The 26290-nt window shown below is 42.2% G+C and overlaps 1 protein-coding gene across 2 annotated transcripts in view; it reads left to right on the top strand.

The window, feature by feature from the left end:
* Positions 1–456: 456 nt before the first annotated feature.
* DOCK10 (dedicator of cytokinesis 10) overlaps positions 457–26290 on the top strand; it is a 164506-nt gene continuing 138672 nt past the window's right edge. For both annotated transcript variants that reach the window (XM_074877692.1, XM_074877696.1), the window contains exon 1: positions 457–596. In XM_074877692.1, the coding sequence (XP_074733793.1) occupies positions 480–596 (117 nt within the window). In that variant the 5' untranslated portion in view covers positions 457–479. The remainder of the gene's footprint in view (positions 597–26290) is intronic.

Raw genomic sequence — 26290 nt, forward strand, 5'->3', positions numbered from 1 at the left:
CGACGGCCCCAGCCTGGCGAGCGGTGGCACCAAGAGCGGCTCTTCCTTTGTCGAACCCAACCAGCCCAGCAGCCTTCCCGGGCGAGCATCCGCCGGCGACCGCATGCCCGCAAAGAGGGGTGCCTGCGCCGGCCCGGCTCGGGCGCCCTCCTGCCCTCCGGGCGCCTGCCCCCCTCCGCGGCCTCCCTCGCCCCCTCGGCGCGCAGCCGCCTCGGAGGTGCCGGGCCGGGAGCGGGGCCGTTCCCGCGGCGCCGTCCCGGGGCCGGCGCCCGCCCGCGGTGCACATGGCCAGCGAAGGCGGCGGGGGCGCGACGCTCCCCCGGGGAGGGGCTGCGAGCTCGGCGGCGGCGGCGGGCGGCCCCCGCCCCGCACTCCCCCCCCGCGCGGGGGGAGCGGGAGGGAAACCCCCGGTTCCGCTTCCTGACGGCGCCTCGGCCCGGGCGGGGAGCGGCGGCCGGAGCGCGGGGCTGCCGGCGCCCATGGCCGGCGAGCGGACGCGGCGCTTCACGCGGAGCCTGCTGCGGCCGGGGCAGGCGGCCGAGCTGCGGCACAGCGCGGCTACGGCCGCCGCCGGCGGGCGGCTGCAGCAGCAGCGGGTGAGTGCGGGGCAGCGCCGGGCCCGGCCGAGCCGCGGGCGCCGGCCCAGGTGCGAAGCGCGCTCGGGAGCCGCGGAGCGGAGCGGCGGCAGCCCCGCGGGGAGCGGAGCGCAGCGGAGGGGAGGAGAGGGGAGGGCGCCGGGGCCCTCCGCCCGCCCCGCACCGCCCCGAGCTGAGCCGAGTCGAGCCGAGCTGAGCCGAGCTGAGCTGCCCGCGGGCGAGCGCCGGGCGGCTGGCCGCTCGCCGCCGGTCCCGCCGCGCCTCCCCGTCCCAGTGCTACAGACGGCTGCTGGTGTCCCTCGCTCTCCTCGCCCGCCTCTCGCCGGTTTTCCTTTCCTTTGAATGAGCTCTGCGCGGGCAGATGCAGGGAACCACGCGGACCGCGCTGTGGGTGCCCCAGTACGCCTGAGGCGGGTGCTCTGGGGGACGGGACCCCAGCACTCCCGCTCTCCAGTAGCTGTCAGGCACGTGATTTTTAGGTACTTCACAGGCCGTATGGTCGTAGGGAACCGTAACTACCGAGATGCCTGTGCGCTCTTGGTGATTTCCACTGGAAACCCCACGGGAGGGGGCCGGGAGTGCCGCAGAAACACAGCCCCTGGTCCTCCTGTAGCGTTCGCTTCTGAGGGGCACTGCGAGGCTCCAGCCCCAGGGCTCTCCATCAGTGCAGTGGCGCAGAAGGGCTGTAAACTGTTACCACTGTTACCACGCTACTTTAACAGTATTTTCTCCTCCCTTTACATGGTTGTATATAAGACCTTAGCTGACAGGCACGGGCGGCAAATTGTTAGAGTTCACAGAGAAATGTCCGCTAGCCTTTTCAAATCACTAGCCATTTATGAGTCACTTATTATCCATTTTTATATCAGGGTCCTTTTGCACTTAAAGCTACGTGTTATGAGAGATAAATGACTCCTGCTTAGATGATTAAGCATATCATTTCTGTGAATCATGTAAATCAGATGAATATTTTCCTTTTTTAGTTTTGCAGGCAACACGGTTCATTAAGTAGACTAAAAAGCTGAAAGTTGTAAGGAAAATGTCATCACTCATCAAAGTTTACCCCACACCAGTGCCTAAATGCCATGCACTCTGTGCGTAAAACGGGAAATAATTCTGCAACTATGTTCCCATAAAGTTAGTGGGCCGTTTCTGTCTTCTGAGGGGCCTTGCCCACTGGAAATGGAGAGCAGCGCTAAACTGGCTGCTCTGCTTGGAGGGAGCTGCCAGGTCATGCTTCCTGGCTATCTGTACACCAAATGCGAATTGTTTCTTTTACCTCACTAGATTTGCAGTGCTTTTGCAGTCAGCTTTGAAGGTCTTCATAAAGCATTTCCAGGCTTCTGACATGTGAAAGCTTGGTAGAAACTTACTTGTCCCTCCTGACTTCCCACAAAGGTTGTACGCACTATCAGCCCTTGTCAAATCCTCAAGTGTCTCTACAACTGTACCGCCGGCAGATTTACATGGTCCTGCATTCTGGGCACATAGAGATCAGAATTTAGCCCATTGTCAAACAGGATATACTATGCTAATGAAGTCTTGGTGGAAACATTCTAGGAATCATCATGGTTGGTTTGGGCTCTGCCCAGACACTGTGTGGAGTAATTGCCCCCTAAGAGAGTGTATTTAAGTCCGTATACCAGCTAAGCTATTGTATTGCCTAACTGCATCTTAAAGTATTATAGATTGAGTTCTATTTGAAGTCTATTTTACTCTGCTGCAACAATTCAAAAACAAAAAACAAAACAAAACAAACAAAAAAAACCAAACCAAACCAAAACACAAACCAGAGAATGAGATTAATGAAGCAATTCTGAATTTAATGGTCCGGTTCCCTTGAGAAGAGTAGGTTTTTAAGGTGTTGCTAATAGATCTTATACTGCTAACTTAAGAACATAGCGCATAATTACTGCTTGTGCTTTTGAGTTACATTTTATTTAATCTATCTTTAAAACATCAAGACTTCAGTTGTGGAACGGCAAAAATCATCTGCCACTTCTGTGAGTCTGACTTCCTGTTGACTGATGAAATGTACTTGTGCTGGATTTCATCAGGGCTTTTGATTCAGTTATCTGAGGCAAATGCAGTCAGATCTGCAGAGATGGTCTTTCAAAGATACTGAAGTTAAGATTTGAAGACGCCAGGCCAAATTATGGTTTCAGTTATAGTGCTCGGTGGGAGCGCTTAGGGACTTCCAGATGTTAGGTTTTATTCACCAGCAGGCACAATGGTTCTGAAGTCTGGATTGCTTGCTGTGTTGAATATGTATGACTCTGGGAAACTTAATGAAGTTACCATCTTTTTACCATACTTTTTGGGGTTGCCAGTAATATTGTCTGTGAAAAGCAAGTTTTTATAAAATACCTTATGCTGAGGACTCACACCAGGGTACAAAGCTGTTTTCTTCAACGTTAAATTTTTTCTAGCTACATCAACTAAGAATGAGCAGAATTAACCATTGCATCTCGGCTAACAGGCAGAAGATCCCTTGGCAGCCGTAACCAGGGTTGCTGGTTGTCTGTAGCCAGGTTTGGACCTGCCACATGGAGCTGTGATGTTCTGTGCTTGGCAGCGATCGTTGCCTCTGGCTCCGTAATGCAGAGCGCCAGGGCCAGCAGGTCTGTTGAGGTGTGTTTTCCAGGGAAGCTCCTCTGGCCTGCGTGTCTTGCACATGGGTGACCCTGGGGTGGCATAGCCGTTGCAGTAAGGCTGTTGTGTTGCTGTTGTAGAAAAGTCCTGCAGGACCTGAAATTTCTGGCTGAACTTGTACTGACTTTTTTGTACCAGAAGCATACTGTTCTTCTCTTGCAGAAGAGAAGAATCTGGTGTATTCGGTGAGGTGCATTGATTCTAATCGCACCTTGCTCTGGATGTATCAGCACCTTATATTCTAGTTATACTAAATCTGCCTTGTGTTGGAGTGTCCTGTAAGTTAGTACAGCTGCTGTCAAAAGTCTGCAACTAACTGACTGCTACAAAGTAGGGAAACCATAAAGGTGTAAAGTGTAAAGAATTAAGGCTTCTGGTACTGCTTTTGTGTGCGTCCTGTATTGAATTGCAGCTGGGTCTTTGTCAGCACATTTGTAACAGCACCTGCAGTAGGGGTCCTTCCTGTCTTAGCAATTTGGTAAGAGCCTAGGGATCAAATGCCTGTTTGACATTAACTGTCTTACGGAAAAGTGGAGCGTTGTGTCTTTTAATTCTTTACTGTCTTCAAATACATTGCTTTTTCTTTTGTGTACTTTACCTTTCCTTTTGCTTCTATTTATTCATTTAAGGGGAAAAACAGTTGCTAGTATTCAGCACAAAAATCTGTTTGTAGAAAGAAAAAAGTGACAGTGTAATCAGGGGAAAGGGGATGGCAGAAGTAAGGATGTTTATTCTTTGGTGTTGTATTGTATAAGAGAGGAACTTCTGTAGTGCCCTGAAAGCTAGAAAAGTGGAAACAGAGTTTGAGGGTGGAATATATGCATATATCTTGTTTGTAGGGGGTAGAAACCGCAGTGTTTCAGCATAAGAAACACATTCTACATTTATTACCCAACTCTTCAGCAGGTGGAGGGAGTGGTACTATCAGGTGTTCATGGTGTGTGGCGGTACTTCAGGTTGTTTCCATAAGTGCCTAATTAAGCTTTCATGTAGAAAAGGCAATTCACCAAACTAGTCAGTGAAATAGATCAGCATCATCTAGAAGGTAAATAATTTATTGTATTTTGAAACTTTGTTGTGAAATTCTTTGTCTCTTCTAATAGAAAAGGCTTGTCTGAAAGTTGCTTTATGAACACTTGTTGCTAATGCTAGCAAAAAAGGAAAGCTGAATAGTTGTGCACAAGAAGGGGACATTAATATGTCTGTTGTTTTGTTTGTGTCTGTAGCTGCAGCAGTATTTTGCTGGAAGTGCTGGAAGTTTTTAAAATAGGGATGGGTCAGTCAGTGTGCCTAGAAATCAGCTTGCTAGCTGCTTAGCTAATATTAAACTTCACATTATGCTGTTATTTCCAGATCTCAATTAATTTGGCTAAGTACTGCTGGCTGCAGTACTCATCCTTTACATAAGGTATTGTGACGCTGTTTTTAAAAGAGCTGTGGGGGGTCTTGCTCCTCATCTCTCTTCTATACTTAAACAAGTTAATAGCAGTCTGGAATTGGACTTGTTGCTCCACATGTCTTTTTTTTGGCAGAGGTTTCTTTCCATCATGCTTCAGCCAAGCACAGAGAGTTGTGGTGTCCAATGACCTTGTACTGGCTGTCTCTCTCGAGTGGAAGGCTGGATTACATGGCTTTCTCTTTCCCACAAAATGTGTTTCTCTCCTTGTTATTTTACCTGGGGCGGCTGTAAGTCCTCACTGAAAGAATAGTTTCCATTTGTTTCCAATGTGTATTTTATGTGGTATGTTCTTTACAAATAATAAAGCCTCTATTTATTTTGTAGTTGTATATTTCTGATTTGGGGTAGGTAATGAACTGTTGGTGGGGGTTTTTTGTGACTCTGAGCATATGTTGTAGTCTCTCAAGAAGAGTAATGTATATTGTTTACAGCTTCACAGAGAGTACCTGCTGCATTGGTACCCTGGATAATAACAACAGAGCTTTGTCTGTGCTGATACTGTAGGATCATGTTGTATGGCCTCTTCTCCCTACGTGGTCATGCTTGAATTGGACTTATGTGTTGAGAATGAGGATAATGAATGCAATGATACTGAAAACTTCATCTGTGGAGAAGGTACAGTGTTAATTGAGCTACTCCAAAGAGAGAAAATATACTGTGAAAGGCTCCTTTCTTCTGAAGATAGTCTGATGTCTACTGTTTGTCCAGGGTGAACCAAAGCAAGTCATTTATACAGACAGTGAATATACCATGGTGCTGTATACAAAATAGACTCTGTGTGGTTGTACATATGTGTATGAGCACAGCCTTCATAGGCTAGCTACTAGATTTTTGTCTATTTCCCTGCAGACTTCTTAATGTATTGTCTCTTATTTTTGTGTTTTCTTTGGTTAAGGCCAAGGTGATAGCCTGCTGAAGTAATCTTAAAAGCACGTGCATATAGTGAAAGCCTCATCCCATTTTGGTGGTTGAGGAGAGAGAGAGTTTATTCATGGCACAGGCATAAGGGAATATTCATCTGCAGTCTAGAGCTGGTAGTTCTGCATTTGCAAGCCTTTGCATTTGAGGTAGGTTATGGTTTGCTCAGGGCAGACAACTTGTCAGGCATATTTAGGATGTTACCAACCTTCTGTGAATGCAGTGCAATATCAAAGTATTAAATAACTTGTTCATATTTGTATTTTATCTGTGAACATTGTTCATGAATCTGTATTCCAAAATTTATCTTTAATTAATACCCTGTACAACGTTCCTTACCTGTTGAAAGGCAAGACTCATGTTATTTGCAAGTAGTCTCCTTTCTCAGCAATTTTTTTTGTTTTGGAGTGTCTGATGAGTAAATCTGTAGCTGTTCTTCAGTTGGAGTATGCCAAGGACACTTGCAGTGGTGTGGCCCTGACAAGGATCTGATCATTTTCAGCTGGCTGCTGAAGCCCAGATGTAAGGGCAAACCAAGCAAAGGGCAGAGGCAAGAATGCACTGCTTGCACATTCTCCAGCTGCTAGGCTCCCTCCTCTGCAGGCAGACAAAAGGGCCAAATTCTCCTGAGCAATTCTAGGAACTTCATCTGAGACTGGCACTGGGGCTTAAATTGATGCAGAAATGAGGAAAAGGAGATAAGGGAAGAAAGCCTCAGAGAGGGTGGAGACAGAGAAGGGAAGAAAATGGTTTAGAAAGAAGTTAAAAGCATTGGAGAAAATGGGGGAAAAGAGAAAAGACTTTGTGGGGAAAGAGAGGCTGAAGAAGTCGATAAAACGAAGGAAAGAAATGAAGAGAGCTGCAAGAAAGATTCATCAGGTTGGTGAATAACTCGTGCACATAAGTTCTTAATATGCAACCCCAGGCAGTCATTTAGTAGGTAGGGAGACCTAGGCACTTGGATTTAAATGCAGAGCTTTTACTGTTGTCTTAAATCTCTCACTTGACTAACGCTTTATTTTAAATTCATGGGAAGTGAGTCAGCTTGAGTAACTCGAAATGCTCTCAGTTTATAGAAGCCACATTAACTTTTTTCCCTTGCTTACAAGGTTAAATAAGGGGCTGTGGAAGGAGAGGATGAACAGCAGTAGAGAAGACGAGTAGAATCTGGAAAACTAAGCCTTGTGTTGGCTTTGAAGGAGGACAGTTGTGCAGAGAGAAGGTTTAGTGTTGTGGTTTGTAACAGGCAGCTCTGCAGTGCTTTTGTCACTTCCAGAAGTCAAAACATGTTTGTAACTTTTCTAGCACAAGGTCAAAAGTCTATGAAATAGTGACACAGATGTGATTATTACACAAATAACAAAGACTTACTTACAGTGCATGTAATGTTTCCAGTTTAGGATTGCCTGCATTTCGCAGAACTCAAGAATAATTTTCTGAAGCTAGATTATGTTCGTTTGTTTTATACCAACTGTGTATTCTTATATTAGCAAATGCCAACTTTATCCCTGTTTTTGTTGATAGGAAAAACAAAACACCAAGAGCTAACTGCTCAAGATCATGTGACAAATCTATAGTAAGAGCCTTATAATGATTGTCTCCTAGTTCATCCCCATCATGGGCTGTCCTCCTCCATATGGCTGAATCACTTGCCTGGCTCTTACGACTGTTTAATAGTCTGCACTGTTATCATTGCTGATGTGGGCAAATTTTTCTCACTTCTGTAAAATGTAAGAAAAGTGAGAGCTGCCTGCCCTTTGTGTGCTTGCTTAATGTAAATGACTTCTGCTTCTGTTGTCCCTTTCTGGGCAGAACACAAATAGCAGTGTAACAAGAGAGCACCAATCTGCATTATAGTATGTATCAGTGAAGCCTTCTGGAGCCGTTCTCTGACCAGAGAAACTCAGGAGGTTTTTTCTTCTCTTTACTTCCCACCCCTCTCCTTCGTTTTCTAGACTGGGCTCACAATGCAGTAATCTATTATTCTTTCTCCTCCATATCAATGATACATAATTACAACCTATACGCATTGCTTAAATATGTTTTTAGTAGATTACTTGTCATCTCTGGTACCATTTTTTCCCCCCATGATACACACAGGCAAGAGCTTGGTGTTGCTTTTCTGTTCTTAAATTTTACACAGTGCTTTACAAATACAGGGGGAGAGTTCCTTTGGAGCACTGGGGATGGTGCTGCCCAGCCTCTCTTCCCCAACTTGTACTCTGGGAGTTAATATCCAGCCTCTTTGCTTGCGTACTGTAATGCTACTTTTCAGCTGGAACCCAAATACTACATGTTTTGGAACACAATGTAATGTTTTGAGATGACCTACTGTAGATGTGCATTAAGCTTGTATAAAAATACATCAGATGAGGAAATCTGGATACATTTGTGATACGCATGAGTTCATACTGTGCAGACAGCAGTGTGAACTATAGCTACCATTATTAGGATACCAGGTAAATACAGGAAAATCGAGATGGATGCCTCCCTCCAGCAGGAGTCTTCTGCTGCCTCTCTGAAACAAGGCTTTATTTCTGCAGACTCAAAAAAACCCCAACAACTCAGAAACTGAAAAAATACACTGTATTACATTTTAAATTACTAATTAATTCATAATTAATTAACAATTAGCTTACTACTAGATTTTCTTCCCACTATTGCTGTTGTCCAGTTGGTATTACATGCATTGTCCAGAAATTTAGTAAACTGTCAACATTGTAGGGATTTTCTTAATTCCAAGTGTAGTTCTCCACTTCTGAGTTCATGTTGTGTGGAGGAAGTACAAGGTGATTCTATCATCAAGTCTGAAATGGGCTTTTCAGCTTTGAGAGTAATGTTGGCTAAATTTAAAGCAAACATGATTCTAGGTTACTTTGTCATGTTGTCCTAAATTAAATGATGTAGATATAATGAAATTTAATGAATATCATGGAGTTGGATATAATAGAGAGGGAAAAAAAAAGCTTCCTTTTTTTTTCAGTATTACTGTTTGTCAGCAAGAATAGTACAGAAATGTTCCCTCTGAAACTGGAATAGTAGATACATTTCACATAGCAAAAAGGAAAACAATCTTTGTTTATTACCTTTGGTTTTGGTTAACTATAGTGGATTTTATCTTTTAAACTGTCATCATTTAAATGTATTGTTTGCCCATGTATGTTTTCTGCTAGATGTACCTGCTCTTGCAACTGTGAGTAGACTGACGTGTGTCAGCTGATTGCAAGGAGTGTACTTCTAATTTATAGGCAAGAATGAAGTTCTGGTCTCTCAAGTATCTCATAACACGTGCCTCTGCTTCTCCTAGGACAAAGTTAAAGGCTCACTATGTGGGGAGCACGATAGCTCTGCAGAGACAAAACCTAGAAACACCTTTTATCCAAAAGGTGTCTGGAACACTTTAACTGTGGGTTCAATTTGTCTGTGTTTTGATGCAAGTTCCTCAGTGATCTTTGTTCTAGATCAGGGGTTTTTTTCTTGTTTTAGGGGACAGAGGTTGGCATGGTTTGAAGAAAGCATACTTCTAAAGTGTGAGAAGCTTCTCTTGTGATTTGAGTTTTTGCCAGGCTCTGGGGAAATTCTGAGGGGTTTGTAAACCTTTCTGGGTTTTGGATCCTGCTCTCCCCACTCAAATTCCTCTGATGTCCAAAAAATTATTCATTAAAATTCAAACCAGAGTTTTGTATTTTGCATGAGTCAGAGGAATCCTTTAAGAGCTGTGGGTAGTTACTGGCATTTTTCCTGTGACACCTTTACTAATTTCTTTGTATTTCTTCTTGATATTAGAATTAATTTCTCTTGCCTTTCTCTCTCCTGATCCATGTTCTACCTTTGTGCTGTGGCTAGAATTAATGCAATATAGGACCAGTGCAAAGCTTATCACTTGAAAGCTCTGAAGTACAGCATAGTTGGGATTAACGTGGGCCACTGTCCCTGTGTGCCTGTGATGCTAGGCAGAAGACCTGCTTTTCTTGCACCTCCTCTTTCTTACCCTGGTCCCCCTCCCTCCTGCCCATCAGCTGTTTCCCTGATGTTACCTTTTTACTCTAGATGCTCTCTCTGTTCTCTCTTATGTCTAATTCGTGTTACATTTTTAGACAAATCCTTTCCACTATGTGGATGGTTGGAAACTCTAAAAAAAATGTTTCATGTCTCTATTTTAAATGCGACCTCCCTTACTTCCTCTCAGCTTTGATACAGGCATGATACATGTCTGTTCTAGGGGCATTAAAGTTAGTGACTGTGGGGGATAACGGACTTGTTTCACCATTGGGATCTATGACAGCATTGTGTGGTATTAAATGTGTTCATAGTGTTTATACTGCTTTGATACTTGTGCTGGGGACTGGGATGGGGGAAGAAGTTTGGGACTCTTACTCCCTTGCGGGGTGTCTGAGCAGGAGCAAGTGTCTTCATCAAAGGCCACTTATGCCCACATATTGCCTAAAATGTATATGCAGTTTGTGGGAGGGAAAGATGCCAGTCCTCCATATCCCCCTTCTCTCCCTTTGGAAGCAAATACAGCAATCCTTTCCATGCTATGAGTAGGCGCAGGAGAAAGTATTCAGAGCTTGTTGAGTCTTTTAGAGTGAAAGTGATAGGCTGAAGTCATCCTGGGGGCTATTGGTTGGATTGTGCTGGTTTAGATAATAAATCATCTTTGGAGTATGTCCTGTGAAAGAGCTTTCTCCATTGCTGCGCAAGTACCATGGCACATGCCAAGCTTGATGTCCTTTGTTAGGAATGCCTCTCTTGCATTTCACAGGCCATAATTTAACTTAGGGTATTTGTAGCAATATTGGTCTCTCTTTAAAGATAGAAGTGTACAGCCTTTTCCTGGCTTTTTTTTTTTTTTAATTAGAAGAGCCTCAGAAGTGGTTCAGGGGCCATCCTTGGGATGGAACTGTTTCATGGTTTTGAACTTTTAAGCTATGCTGAACAAAATACAGGAAAGTGTATGGTACAGAACAACTGTGCATTGACAGGGAGAGACCTTGGGAAAACAAGTCCTGGGTTACACCTCTGATTCTGCATGCAGAGAGAAAGGGAGTGATGAGTAAGTATTAAAAACAGTAATGAGCAGACTTTGATATTTATTCCAGAATATCATGTGGTCTGTATCTTTTGTATTCACGTATTTGCAATGCATACTAAAATATGTGCCGAGCTATCATGTCTCCATTGTCAGCATATAGGCACACTTTTTTGCCTTCCATTCATGTGTAGCAGGTGGACTTCCAGCAGCGGATAAAGAGCAATTACAGTAACAATGGAGAAGTGAAATATCATACACAGCCCTCATCTGAAAGCAAGTCACTAAAAAACATCTGCCTGTTCCAAAGCTCACATCTCACTTTAAGCATCAGTTGCCTTTTACATGAGTAACAGTTGTTTTTCTCTCTGAGCTGTGATTGATTGTATGGTGCTTCTGTTCTGCTGACACCATTTCATTAAACAGCTAAAATTGCAAACACTGGTGGAAACTAAGTCATAGAACATTAAGTAGAATTGAATGATACTGGTGTCTTCAGTGCTGCATGAATTTATCCTCATAGCTTCCCCAGAATCATTGAGAACTCTTTTGGAGGTTAGTTAGGAGAACTTACCAAACAGAAATTCAGGAGATAGATGAGCAGAACTTTAGCTTATCTTCTTTCCTGGTCAAATAATAACCTGTGGTATAACAGCAACATCAGGAAATCCCTCATATACACACACACAAAAAAGTTGCAGTCTAGGTAGATGATAACTTTTTTTCAGGTGTCTTTCCGAAACCTCCTGCCCCTTCTTTTTACATTTCAAATACATACCTAAGCGTTCATGTGTTTCTGTAGACTTTGGAAAAGAATTGGAAGTCATGAAACACAAAAATCAAAGCGGTTTAAGTCTGCTCATTTTGGAAATGAAAGCGGAGGGAATGATTTTTTTTTTAATGTAGGAATGATAGCTCCAGTTTGCTGCAGATGTTGGCAATAAAATACTTTCTGCCTTCTATATATTTTCTCTCCAGAAAGAGCAAGGGGATAACTGTTTGCAGACCGGTTTCAGATGGAAGTTACAAGTTACTTGCATCGCATGTAGTAGGATGAGCAGTAGTACAGCAGGACACAATAACTGATGTGCCTTGGTATGAGGTTTAGCTCTTTTTTTTTTTAAAGTTGTTCTTGCAAGGAGAACCCTTCAAATTGACTAAGCGTGGCCTGTATGTTGCACTTAAGCATTATCTTACTCTCATTTCTGCATTCTTATATCTACCCACTCTCTGCTTTGCTGCCCTCACCCCTTCCAGTCTTCAGTCCTTCTTGCTCTTGGTGTCTTTCTCCCACTTGTCTCTGAGCTGCCGTTAATACCCTTCTAAGCAGGGAACAGTATGTCAGTTGTCTGTCAGGCACCCTATCTTTGCTTGCCATCCACAGCATCTTAAACCCCACTTCTTCCAGGAATTCTCTTTGCCAGTTCTTCAAACTGATAATCTCTCTGCTCCTTCTCTTCACTGAAGAGCTGTCCTGTGTTGTTCTGTCTAGCCATGCCTCTCACTCCCATACTATCAAAGTCTTTGGGTTTGGTAATATGCCTCTCTCCTAGGTTTACTGTAAAGCTTTACATTTAAAAAATTATTTTGTATAGATAATTGCTATTTGAATGACTGTTCATTGGACAAAATATAATTCAAATAGTAGGTAGTGACTTCTCTTGAAAGTAGAACCTCTCAGCTGTGTCTGTTTCCTTAAAGAATTTCTGTATCAGTGGTTCCCTGTTCACTATGGTGTAGAAGACAATGCAACGTCTTGATGTGTGAATGTATCAATAGATTTACACATATTTAGAAATAGACTTAAGTAAATAGGTGACTGCCAGGGCTAACATTTATTTCTTTGGAATAATGTGGCATTCATGTTTTCTGGGGATTTAAGCAGAGATATTTGGCATTTAAATTCCATGCTGGTAGATACCGAGATGTGCTAGAACAAGCTATAATGGCCACTATACTTGGTCTTTGTGCCCTGACACTTCTGGGTTTCTGTTTCCTACCACTGCTTCCTAGTGTGGTTTTTTTTTTAAAAGAACCTGACTCCTAATCCTAAGGGATCTGGCAGGGATTCAGATTTGCAAATATGAGTTTCTTTATTTGGAGGATGCGTTTGTATGTTAAAGAATGGGAGTCAGCAAGTAACTTATAATTGGAGTTTGAAAAGCTGAGGTATAAAACCTGTATGTTGCAGCAATAAGGGGTTGCTTTTATATCTGGTGGCTCACCCGTGGCTCCAACCAATGTAACTGGTCTAACATCACCCCAGCAACACCTCTTGAATCCATCTTGCGTAGTTTGCATTGCATCTGGCAAGCCTTGGTTGTGTTACCGGTGTGGAGGTGAAGGCGGATATGCTTTAAGAGTGGTGATAAGAGGAAGGTCGCTGTCAAGGAACAGCAGCAAAGTGGACCTTGCCATTTTGCCTTGAAAAAACAGCTGCAGTTTTACAAAAGGACATGTATCAACTGGCTGTTGGCAGTTAAAAGGTTGAAACTTTTAAAAACAAGAAGTCCCTATATGTGTGGGTATTAATAGTTTAAAGTACAAGAATTACAGGAATTAAAACTAAAGAAATGAAAAGAAATCGAATCTTCCCTCTCACGTGTTTCCTTCCCCTTTTATTTCTTCTTTTTTCTCCCCCTCCTTCCTCCCTCTTTATCTGTTTGGAGGCTTAAATCAGTGGAACTAGGTATGTTTTCATGTAATGCTACAGTACTTAGGTAGATGGTACTAAATGGGAATGCTTGGGACATGATCATCTTTTTCCTTGCCTTTCAATTATGGCTGTTAAGGGTGAGCCTTTGGATCACTGATGTCTGGAGCTGCCTGGAAATCTGCCTGTTTGTGTTTCTTGTGCTGTGCTGACGCTGGGTGTGTGTGTTATGCTTTGAGTGTGTGTGTGTGTGTCTTTTTATGTTCAGTTAAATGCTACATTTTGATTTCACACCTTCATGTACTGACACAACTGTGCCTCAAGGGAAACCACATTGAGATGGGTGCCTTCAGTACCAAAAGCCTAGCACATTAGCACACCATTCTCCTCTAATTCTTGTTTAAGAATATTTTTTCCTTTCTTGCAGAAAAATACATGGAAGTAATAGGCAGCTTGTGATTTTATTCTATTAATTGCTGTTAACATATATAGGGCAAAAAATACGGCAGAATGACAGTGGTCTGATTCTTTTTGCCTGTGTCAGAGCTCTAGATGTTCCCTGTAACCAGTATGCCAAACAGATCCTGCTATCCTTAGCTAAGAATGACATTTTAAAAATATTTTTCTCTGTCTTAAGGGTACAAAAATAAATGAAAAGTGAACCATGACTAAGGAATAATACTTTCTTGTTGCTATTACCATGGGCTCAGCTTAGGAGATATTTTTTTTTTTTTTAGTTTTTCTGTGTCTGTCTGTAAGATAACAGTAGTAAAAACTAGTGAAGTGTAAGTCCTAACGGTACGACTGCTTTTAGACAGTTTGGCAGGAAACACTATTTCCTGTTCTGTTTGATGTTCTGTTGACTTTCTCATAAATATTAACCCATCTGGGGCTTCAACATTTGTTGCTACAGTGAGATAGACAATGTCAGTAAGAGCCAAATTTAAATATCTTTGTCACTTTAAATAGATTGAGCAGATTCTGGTTAAAAAATACAGAATTTCCCATTAATTCTTTCGGTCGCAGTGTAACGCCTTCAGATTTCTATCTGCATGGTTGAGTTGGAAAGCGAGATTAGATTTACCTTTAAAGTATGGGCTCATACTGCTGTGGTTTGCTCTTCTGGATCGGGTTACAGCTTCTAGAAGTTGTGTGTCATGGACAGATGCTGGGTTCCTCAGCATTCCTAAGTCAAATAATAATTGTAGTGCCATTTGATGTGCTTCCCAGATCACCAGATAAATCTACATGTGGAGTAGGATGATGAATCCATCTTCTCCATTACTTTCTTGAGATGAATAATACCCTTGTCTCCTGAAACCCCAAGGAAGTGCTATCCACAGTCCAAGAGTAGCAGCAATACTGAGATAGAGGTGAACCTCCCTTAACCTTTCACCATGCCTGTTTCTCTTGGCTGACAGTCATGTGAACACTGGTTCAGCAGAATGTCTTGTCTTAGGGTAGTATCTCCTACCACAGTGCAGCAGGCTTTTATGGCTGACAGTCAAGATGTGTTTTTTTCAAATCAGATGCTGATACATGAGACTTGAAAACCAGAAGGTGCTGCTTCACAGAGTGGTGAGATCTGCTGATAAGCTTGTGCTGGGTGGAGGACACCTTCTCTCGGTGTCTCACTTGAAATGCTGTGGCTTCCATTTCCTGGTGCTTATGTATGCTACCAACAATCTGCCCCAGCACTCTCCTCAGTAAATTGCCAATATGATCTTTTTTGTCAACAGTAGTCATGTTGAATTTAGCATTCCTACATCAAGTAAGACACTGATACTGTCAGTGAGTAATCGTAACCAAGTCCACCCTTATGCCTAACAGTGTGTGTTTAGTTATGTGTGTATGTCTTTATTTAGATGTAACTGTTCCTAATTTGCTCAGCTGCTTGACAAAAGCATAAAGGACAGCAGGATGAGAGCTCTTCTGTTGGCTGCAGCTCTGTTACCATGAAATCATTGTAACATTACACATAAAAGTGATAAATGATCGTTAACTTCTGACTTGAATCTAATTAGAACGCTAATTATATGTTGGGGTAAATTTCAGCAGAAATGAACAGTTGCTATCTCTGTATCTTAATTTCTATCAAAATTTTAAGAGAAAGTTGAGAATATTCTTCCTTAGTGTGAAAAAGGGGTATGTTTAAAGAGAATCTGTATGTATCATCATGTATTCGCTTGGATATTGCATGCTCTAACGGAAGCTTTGGCAGTGTAGACAACCAGAGTGTTTACTTCATTAAAAAACAACAATAAAGCAATCTTTAGGGTTAAAGTTCCAGTGTGTAGTCAGTAACATTTCCATTAGTTGCTTATGCATTTGCACTTTTTCAGCTGGAGTTAAAGACCATGACTGCTGAATGCCCAGCTGGCAGCAGAAGAACAAGGGGGTGGTCCAGGAAGTTGGTCATCTATTTAAAAATCTAATTTCATGTTCATCGCAGTTAGAGAACTGATTGCTTCGCCGAGATAAATCAATATATTTGTAAGTGTAAATAATTACAATTTCTTGAAAACCACTATCTGGCTGGTTGTTCTTTGTTTCCTACTGGGGTTGAGAAGTCCTGGAAGACTAAATAGAGAAGAGGTCAGTGTTTGGATACCACCTAAAATTAGTAGGATCCCTTGCAAGTGCATTTGAGATGTGTCATCATAAAATAGACAATGAGATCACTTCTGTTGTATACTAGATCAATTTTCTAAATTGCTACACTAAATCACTAGAAATTTACTTTTTAGTAATGGTCTCAAATGGTTCTACAAGAACAGGATTTTTTTTATAAATATCAGTTAATAAAAGTCAACAGCAGATACGATTAACACTTTAATAATAAAAACAAATTACTTGCAACTAGACATTTCAGTCAGTGAGAATGAAAACTCTTTGTACATATGTGTATTTAGCTCATAGTTTCTATTCATATTTTAATCTCCTTTGGAGTTCAGTATTAATCTTTCAAAACACACATGTTACTAATCAAAATATTATTCTTCTAAAGATTTTTGCCTGAAATACCAACCAGAAGACATATGTTTTTAGAGACTGTGTTACAGCTTAACTAATACAGACCAAACAACTTATAGTTGGGCTGGTTTTGCTAATTTTGTATTTAGTTGAATAAAGAGTCTTGTGGATGTGAATGTTAATTGATACCAGCAATGCAGGTTCATTAGTTTTGGGTTTTGTATGATTTTATTCTCTTCTGGAGTTCAAGTAAAAGAAAGGGAGTGAAACCCTGACAAGAGACATGAAATGAAAAACACATGTTGCACAGAAAAGCTGTCCAGGGGACAGAGCACCACAATGTGGCTCATTAGATGGTAAAATAGCTGTTACTCAGTTTGATACAGTAAGCACATTATTGTTCTGTGAAAAAAGCAAAGCAAGATCATTTCTAAAAGGATACTTTTGTTTTGTTTTGCCTTTTGGGGTGCTTTCTCCTTTCCATGGTGATAAAGGCAAAACTGTGGTTTTCAGGCACTTCCTTAGGTAGAGCGTAAGAGGTAGCAGAGAAGCTGCTCCAGGCATATCCTTTCTGACAGGGCTGCAACATCCCACTGAGGACTGTTGGTCTGAGGGACCTTGTGGTTTTTTTTGCATGTTATATGGGTGGTCTCACTGCTCCATTATGCAGCTTGGGCTTTCTGGCTAGTGTAAAAGGAGGGAGGATATGAGCCTCCGTGAGGTTCTAGATCTAAGAAAGGAAAGGGTCTGGGGCTAATTAACCCCACCATTGTAATCAAGAGGATAACTTTTGTTGTATGATAGTAGCTGACACTACATAGCCACAGATCCCATTTCTGTGAAATGACTTGTGGAGGCTCATGTTTATGCCAGTAGGATTCTGTGCAGGTGGATTTCTGTATAGAAATTCATCATTTGCCCTGTGTGCTTTAGCCCCAGAAATGTCATGGTTAGGACACACATGACATGATCAAACAAACGGCAAAAGGCTGCTTGGTTTGCTCCCCCTGGACCTATCAATATGGGGGTTGTTTTTAAGCAATATTTTTTTTTTACAAAGAACCCAAGACCCTTCCTTAAAATTTATAGCCTGAAAAACTTTCAGAGTCCCGATTCTTATCTTCTTTATTTTGGGAAAAACTGTCATTGGATTCTTGGCACTGATAAGAAAAAAAGGATCTGAAGCCATATTATTATACTGCTAGTGGAAGTAATCCATATTCTTCTTGTGGGATCTTTCCTGTCAGATAAAAGGATACATCTGCAGCCACTCTGTTTCAGGGAGTGGGGTGATGGGACATCAGCACCTGAGACAACACAGTTTTTGCTGGCCCCTGTTTGTACAAATTTTATTTTGCATTTCCTTTCTTACTTTATCCACATTTTGTGCTTCATTTTCTCTTTTGCAGCTGTAGAAGCTTATGCTCAGAAATTGAATGAGATTGTTCCTTGCTCCTGGCTGAACTCTTTGCATATGGAGCCTTCCTCAAAGTGAAATTCCCTTGAAATAATAAGCAGGGATTATACAGCTGACTTAGAGTCAAAAGAAGCCTGATTGGGAGCCTCTTTTGCTCATTTCTGTTAGGCTGGAAACAGAGCCTTGTGCAAAGTGAAATTGTATGCCCTAAATGGCCCGTTTATAGCCCCTTGTTCTTGTCTTTGTGTTAGCCTTTGGTTTAAGTTGCTCTTCAGCTTTGGTTGTGTTTAGGGCTCTCCCAGACAGGGCACAAACTCGGGCTCTGGTTTGCTAGGCTGAATAAGTTTGGAAGGAAATTCTGGAGGCTGTCATGTCCAGTTCCCTGCTCAAAGCAAGTCCAACTAAATAAGGTTGCTCAGGCCCTTGTCCAGTCAAGTGTTGAGATTCTCCAAGGATGGAGATCCCACAGTCTCTATGATGCCGTTCCAGTGTTTGACCACTCTCATGGTGAAAAACTTATTTTATTGTATTTAATTGGAATTTCCCTTGTCGCAAGTTCTGTTCATTGTGCCTTATCTCCTGCTAGCATATCTCCAAGAAGAGTCTGTCTTTTTTTATATCCTGCTGCTAGATAGGGTATAGACTGGTGAGATTTTCCATTGGCCTTCATTTCTTAAGGGTTGACAAACATTTTTCTCAGCATTTCCATATATGTTGTGTCCTCCAGCCTCAGTTTATCTTGGTGACCTTGCACAGGACTCGATCCAGTGTGTCAGTGGACTTGTACTGGGTATCTGGAACTGTACACATCAACCCAGATACTCTCTTCAATACATTCATTCCCTGATCATGTTAGCAGGTCTTTTCTGCTGACTGCGTTCTTCAAGGTGGCCAGACCTGTTCATGTATTCTCAGTGATGTCTCACCAGGGTATTTGTGTAATTGCTATTAAATATAGTAGTATAAGTACTTCCTTCATTAGAGATACCTTGCATTATATCCAGGACTACATTAAACTCTGCTCATGCTGGTGTCATATTGTTAGTTGATTATAATTTTGGCTGCTTCCAGCTCTTCCATCTTTATTTTTGGCTGCTGAACTCCCAGCTTGCAGTAGAAATTCTTATCTTCAAGGCATTTGATGTTTTGAGTTAAAAATTTATTAAATTAACCTGGTATGCTTTAGGCAGCTAAACTCCTGGCTCCCTGGGACATTCCACCATTCTTGTGAGGGAGTTTGGAAGAAGGGTTTCTTGGCTTGAAAATCCAAAAGCCTCCTGTGAACAGCACATGCAGAGCCAGGTGGGAATTGCTGCTGATCTCTATCACATGCATAGTCTGACTCAGATGCAGAAGGTGTTGGATACTACTTTTGTCCTGTCAATCTGGCTTCTGAGAGAGCAAGGAGAGAGAGAGAGGAAGAATACCAAAACTGGGAGGCAGGAGATGAGCCAGTTTAACCTCTCTGGCCTGACTTCATATGCAGGAAAAAGTGGGGTTTTTTTTCATTTTTTAATGCGTACAAATAAAAAATGTGCTTGGCATCCAGGTGCTTATTCTAAATGCTGACATACTACAGAATAGGTGGCTGTGCCAGTAAGCTGTGACCTAGGTGGAGATGCTGTCAAAGTTAACTGTCTCCGCATAAGATGCGGTGATGTGCTGGGCAAAAAAGTTATTGCAATCCCTGGTAGAGACTGACACTGCAGGTCTGCAGAGCTGGTGAAATTCTCTGTGTGTGTGGACTTCAGGATCCCAGTGAAGGAAAGAGAGTAGAGCAGAGTCTTGTGTCCTTTCTTATCTCACGTGTGGCCGTTCCTGGACATGTGCCATGCAGGCAGTCACTGAGTGCCACAGTCCAGTTCTCCAAATGTTTTTACCCTGTGTTCATTTGCAAGCAATGCAGTCCTGCTTCTCTGGTAAGGCTGTGTTTGTATGTGTCTTGTATAAGCAGTTAGAATTTGTATATGAAGCCTGATCCATTTATTTAGTATCTGATTCCACTCTTTCTTGATGGTAAACAGTTAATGTTTTTCTTTGTTAAACAATATGAGAAACATTAAAAGAAAGAATTCCTTTCTCATTTAAATTCCTACCTCAAATTTTAAGGCATGTGTGTTTTTTCCTACTGAAGTGAGTTGTTTGAAAAGAAGCATATGAGTAGATAGGAGGAGACCAAGAGATACCTTTCCTTGGGAGCTCTCTTGTGAGCTGAAAAAGAGATAACATCTTTTCAAAGAGTTAGAGGCTGAAAGTGTTCTGGTTATGGAGCAGTTCTATTTTTTGTTATGTTTTTAGGTGGTTTGTAAGTAGAAAGATGTCATTGTCTTGGACTGGAGGCAAATTGGAATAAGAAACGCATTTTCTAACAAGATATCACTGTCCTAAAATTCTGTTTTATTCCAGATCTGGGTGGCATCTTTCTGAAAGTAAATCTGGTCTCTCTGTATTTGTTCTTGCTTTGTATTTCTAGCCTGTATTTGAACAGAAGTACTCATTTTGAATTGCAGCAAGCTGTGGCTGTTACAGAAATAGAGACTAGGTTGCACATCCTGAAGATCACATGTCAGCAATACAGGTTTTTATGGCTCTTGTCCAAAGTTTGTTGATGTCAGTGAGAGTTTTTGCAGTGTTTTGACAGGCTTTTGATCATATTTTAAAGGAGAAGGGGTAGTTTGTTAAACCACTGTGCTGTTCAACCCATATTCAGGCTGTTGAACATAGAGAACATTGCTGTACAAATGGCACCTCATCCAAACCCACAGTATTCTTAAAACCTCATTAGCGGCCAATGACTTCTCTTAGAGCCATGCAGTGTGTCATTGGGAGCGCGGGCTAAGGGATGTTCCCCCCTGGTCTTCAGAGTTGCTCATTTATCTTCCCAGTATTTCCGTAAGCAGCAGAGCTGGTGCCAGGGCAGCAAATGGAGAATGCATTTGCTCTTGTGTGGGAGCGGTGGCCTTCTGTGTAGCTGTGTGTATTTCATTCTTTAAAACTGACTTGTGAGACATTGAGACAAAAGTCTTTGGAGTTTTTGCATGGCATGGAAATCTTGGACCCTGACAAGGTAACAGACCAGTTGTACTCTGTTACAGCTGTAAGTCACAGAAAATATATGTTAGAGTGAAAATAGACTAGTGTGGTTTGGTGTTTTTTTTTTTATTTTACTCTATGACAGTTTTTGTTTTCAGACACTCTCCCATTGGGTTTGTGAAACGGTAGTCTTCTGGAAGCAGGGCCAGCTGCTTGAGGGGTTGTGTGCAAGTTGAACGTGAATCTTTCTGAAAGAGGGTAATAATTTGCTGCCAGTTCTTTTTGGGAACAAATAGGGTAGTGCCTGTTTTTTCTGCTGTGCCTTATTTGTAAAATCTTTGCTTCAAAAGTTGAACCCAGCCTTAGTTGTAACTTCTGGTGAAAATTCTTCCCAGAGTTTATCTTAATACATGTTTTTATTTAATGCTGTGCCAGAGAAAGGATGAATTTTGGTAGCTCCAGCTAATTCTCCTCCAGTTTTATGGGATAATAAAATTTCTTTTTAGAAAACCAACCAAACAAACATTTGCTTTGTAAGTTAAGTAGTTATTTTTCCTGGTATGAAGTTAAATATTTATTTTTCCTGTTACATGTTTAAGGAAACAACAACAATGTTCTTAGCTGCTCTTTAGAATATTTAGTGCTTGATGCAGAAGCCACTGAAGTGCATTGAAATAAAGAGGTTTTCATCACTGCTTATAGACTACAATTCTCCCATTTAATCTAAGGCCCAAGAATAATCCCATTGATCTCACAGAGGCTGTAATTGTACAAAGCTACCTGTCAAAGTGAGAAATTACTTGAAAATCAGCAGAGTGCTTCACCCGAGTTGGAAATAAGAAAGTGGTGACTCTTTGCATGCAAGTTAAAGTTAAATTTATTTCACATTTTGTAAAAAGATAATATTCTGAGAAACCCTTTTAGGGGTTGAAGCTCCAGAGATGTGGGTTCTAGCCCAGCTTCTGTCATTAGTCTGTTGGACATCCTTACTTCAGTCCTTTTTATCATTTTGTCTCCATTTCCTTATTTTTTAAATGGTTGCAATATGTTGATGTCATAAGTAAACTGCTGTGGGATCCAAGGGGGGAAACCTCTGTATTTTGGCCATGTACAGCGTGGTAGTAATTAAGAGTACTCCACACAACTTCTGTATAATACTTTTCACCAGACATCAACCTGAAAGGGAAAAGCAATACTGAGAAGAGAAAGGCAGCATTAGCATGTGCAGTCATGGCGAGCTGGTTTCTGTGGTTATCAGACTTCTCCCCCCCATGTCCATACATAGTAGTTTCAGCAGGTAAAGTTAAGAAACGTCAGAGTTGTAAGAATGTCTTGCTGTATGAGCTCCCATGAGCTTCCCGGTTGTCCAGCAGCCCTGTGTCCGCTGTTGCGCAGCCCGTGCTGGGCTCCCCATTCGGGGTACGCATCCGCCTTTGAGCAGCCTGTGGTGCGGGTACCACGCTGCCACGGTTTGCACAAGGGTGCTCTTGGAGCAGACACAAGTGCTCATAGGCTGCTCTGTCTTTCTGGGCCACATGTAGCACTGTGCTGCATAGGCAGCCTTCAGGTGGTCACATCTTTGTTTTTAAAGGTAAGTCTGTGCATAACTGGTCATTCAGTTTAAACCATGTGATATTACAAAAGGTTAGATAGAAACAGCAATACTAATCCTGCAGCCCTTCCTTTGGGCTGTCTCCCTAGCTATGGTGGACGACACCTGACTCGTTTTTAAAAGTTTTGGATAGCACAGTTACTTTTTTTTTGCAATGCAAAGAGATTTTATAAACACAGTCATTTAATCTACGTTACTTGGCATACCCAGCGAGGAGAGCCGTGTCTGGTGGTGAATTTCTTTCATGTACTACTCCCTAGAGGGTGCCATACACTTACTTTCTGCAGTCCTGTTTGCTCTGTAGCCAGGTGACGTTGCAAGGGCTTTGTGGCAGTGCTGGGAAGGTATCTCCTGAACATTGCAATAGAGTAAGCGTTGCTTGCTGCTGCAAGGTACAATGAAGAGAAATGAGGTGCTTGAAAGATTTAAGCCCCTCTCGTATAGTTAAAATCATATGCTACTAATTGCAGAGTTTGCACTGGGTATAACAGTATAGTTAAGAATGGTCAAGGTAATATGGTCAAGGGTAACTTCATGAGAAGGAAATACCATTTCAAGATGAAAAGTCTGTGTGTCATTCAGGAGCTATACTGACCAGTTACTGCCGTAAATACCTGCTTTCCCAAATCACTAAGGAGCAGCTGGTGGAAACTAAAGAAACACAAAGCCTGTATACTTTTGACTCTTTTAGTCACCTTTGGCAAGACTGTTGGACCTACTCTGCTGTTTGAGACCTCAGTGTTTCTGATCTTTAACTGTTTTAAAGCAATGTTTTGAAGTACAGTGCATGAATGTTTTTAAATACTAAGAGGGTATGTTACAAGTGGAAGGCATGGATGCTATCTATGGCTTTTAGCAACTGTGAGTGCATAAGCTTTCTTTGAAATAAGTGCATGATCACCACATATATTTTAAAGCCTTCTTATTTCTCAAAACGTATGATGGCAGTGGTTGAGCCTAGCACTGCACAGCCTCTTGTAAGCCACTGGGCTGGATGTGAAAGCTTTGGGACATAACTGTGTTGGAAGAGAAGACAGGGCAGCTCCTGAAGGTGGATTCTGATAGTGCCCCAGACCTCCACTAGCAACCTGGCAGCAGAGAACAGGAAGTGGTATTGGAAATGCTGCCTCTGTGGCAGTGAGAGATGCCACTGTAACATGGTATCCACCATTATTATGTTACAAGGACACAGTAATTAGGAAAAGTGCACTGAAAGATCTGAGCTTATACTATTCCTCAGGTATAAAACATGCAAGGAAAGGAGGCACAATACTGAGGGGTTTCTGTTATCAAGCAGACTGCCATGAAGACTACCTCTTGGAGTACTTCACCTGTCTGATCCAGGCCTCGATGATGGTTCTTCAGGGGCTGGTTAGGGTTCCACTGTTTCGAAGTAGCAGAGCATGAAGAGAGACTTTCAAACTTGGCTACTTTCTTTTTTTTTTTCCTTCTGCTTTTCTTGCAAATGCCTCTAAGCCTTTATGAAAACAAATACTGTAGACAAGGACCTTTGATGTCTCTGAGGAAAATTCCCTTTGCTAAGATGTCTGTCAGCTCTTGTTTTAGAAGGGTGATGTGGGTGATAAATTATAAGGTGCTGAGACACAGTAGCTCATCAGAATGTGAGTGATCTTCATCTGCATCAAGGTAGAAACTGTAATTTTTTTTGTTGTATCTTGCTTCAAATGCTTGCCTGCTACTTGTATAGGGCTAGACCTTAACAGAAGTTTTACTGTAATTGCGGGTCTTTGTGTGGAGCTGCAAGTGACAGCCACTGGCCATGTTGCTTATGTGTTGTTGGGAGCTGCTCATCATCTGTACCAGCATGATGTATGTGGAAGAGTAACTCAGTAGGATAGCCTTTAAAAACTGAAAGACTTGCTCTACTCTTCCCGAGAGAACAATTCATTCTTTAAAATAGTCAGGCTTGCAGGAGGGTCTGATTCCAGAAGTGCTAAGAGTGCTGTGCATGTCTGTGTGTACCAGAACATCACCTGGACTAGAACCATCCCAAGCTATCTCTGACTGACCTATGTGAGGTAAATAGCTCATGTGGCAATTTTTTGTGCTTTCTCTGATGGGGGATTTTCAGTGAATGGAGATTGTTTTGCCAGCTCATTAACCAGCCACTTTGAGTTTAGGTAGATGATCCTGTGAGTCTGCTTCAGAGTGCTAACAAGTTGCTTTCTGTGACAGTAGCTTTGTATAAACCCACTTTATACAAGCAAGTATCTTGCTCAGCTGGATACTGAGGCATCCTTTGGTAAGTTGTAATGGTGGCATCAGCCTTATCTGTAACAATTCTGTTGTTATTATTTGTACTGTTTTGCTGTCTTTAGTTCCTGTTAATGGCTTGGGGCTTTTGTGGGCCAGACTGAACAGACTGTTGTAAGCAGTTCTAGGGGTGTTCCTATTTTTGTGGATGGCTCCTGCAGACACCTGTCACTTGCTGCTTTAGGATCATCACACTTCAAGAGCTTCTGCGTAATGTCTCGGTCCATGTCATGCAAACACACATTGGAGAGGAGGGCTTGTTTCCTGGAGAATAAAAAAAACCCCAAACAAACAGAATGGTGCATGCCATCTTGACAGCTGAGCAGGTGTGGGCAAAGGGTTCTTCTAACCTGCAGCTGTCCTCCTTGCCTGAGGAGAATGCAGCCTCCTCTGGGGTTGGAAGGAAGGGTCAGCATTTCATTTGGAAAGTCATTGTCTCACTAAAGGATCTCCTCCAAGAGCTGCTTTTCTATCTTCCTGTTTAAAGCCCTCAGCTGAAGACCAGCATACCAATAGGCTATATCCTGTTTATTCAGATGACATGAATTCAAATGACACAAAGAGAAAGAAAAATTAATGGAATAAAGAAAGCAAGCTGTGGGAAGGAAACCAACTTTTAATGTGGTGTGCTAAAGAAGTATGAAATAGGAGTGTTAGAAAATGTTTGGTAGCATCATTAGAAAGTCTTGCAGCCTGCAGAAACAGAAATGCAGGAATATTGTGGAAGAGAAATAACCAAGTGCTTGGAAGATGAACAGTTCACTCTCTGCGGCAGACCTCCTGCCAGAGACAGTTTACCTCTTCAGGCCCTGGTTGAGCATTTGCAGAGCTGGCATCTCTTTCATGTGAAAGCTGAGGCTGGATGATGGATAGCTGTTAGCTCAAGGATCCAGATGCCTTTGAACTCTGCTTTCTTATCGCAGATTTTATAAGACATGGCAAGCGTGACCCACTTCTGTTCTTGCACAGCTTTGCTGCACAGACCCAGCCCTTGGAGTTGCCAAGGACTGGGTCACTGAAGTCATCTGGGTTAAAACAACTGTCTTGCCTCTCCAAATTTTCTATTTTTTTTTCATTGAGGGTACCTTTTATGGTCTGCTTCCCGGCCTGTTCTTGTAAGCCATCATGCTGGTGTTACATGGCTACTTAGCATAGCTGAAATGAGTGGTGGGTAAATGGATTGAGAGTGGGCAGCGGATTGTTCATATTCCTTAGCCCAGTGTTGTTGCCCAAGTCTTTGTGATGGGGCATTAAGGAGTTGCTTGCACAAAGGAGTATTTTGCTTCTCAGGGGGTTTCACTGGATTCAGCTTCTGGATTAAAGTGCCAGTTAACACAAAACAGTGCTTGATGCTTCACTGTAAGAGTAACTAACACTGTTGGTAATTGGTGTATAAGCATAATGTATGCTAATGAGATCCCTACATTTGAAAAACAAAGCTGTTGATACTGTGTGTGTGTTCAGGCATTTTTAATGGACTGAGAGGTTTCCTTTCCAATGATAGTTCATGCTTCTGTGAGGTTTCCTTAAAACAGAAGGGGTTTTTTAGCTCTCCAGTGGTTTCTTTTCCCCTGTGCATTAGCTGTTTTTTCAGTTCTTGAATTTTGATCAAGACCTGGAGAGACTACTTTTAGCTGGCTTTGGCTTGTTAGTCTTTGGACTTGTGGACTT

The sequence above is a fragment of the Strix uralensis genome, chromosome 9 (genome assembly GCF_047716275.1).
Source record: "Strix uralensis isolate ZFMK-TIS-50842 chromosome 9, bStrUra1, whole genome shotgun sequence".
Classification (NCBI taxonomy): Eukaryota; Metazoa; Chordata; class Aves; order Strigiformes; family Strigidae; genus Strix; species Strix uralensis.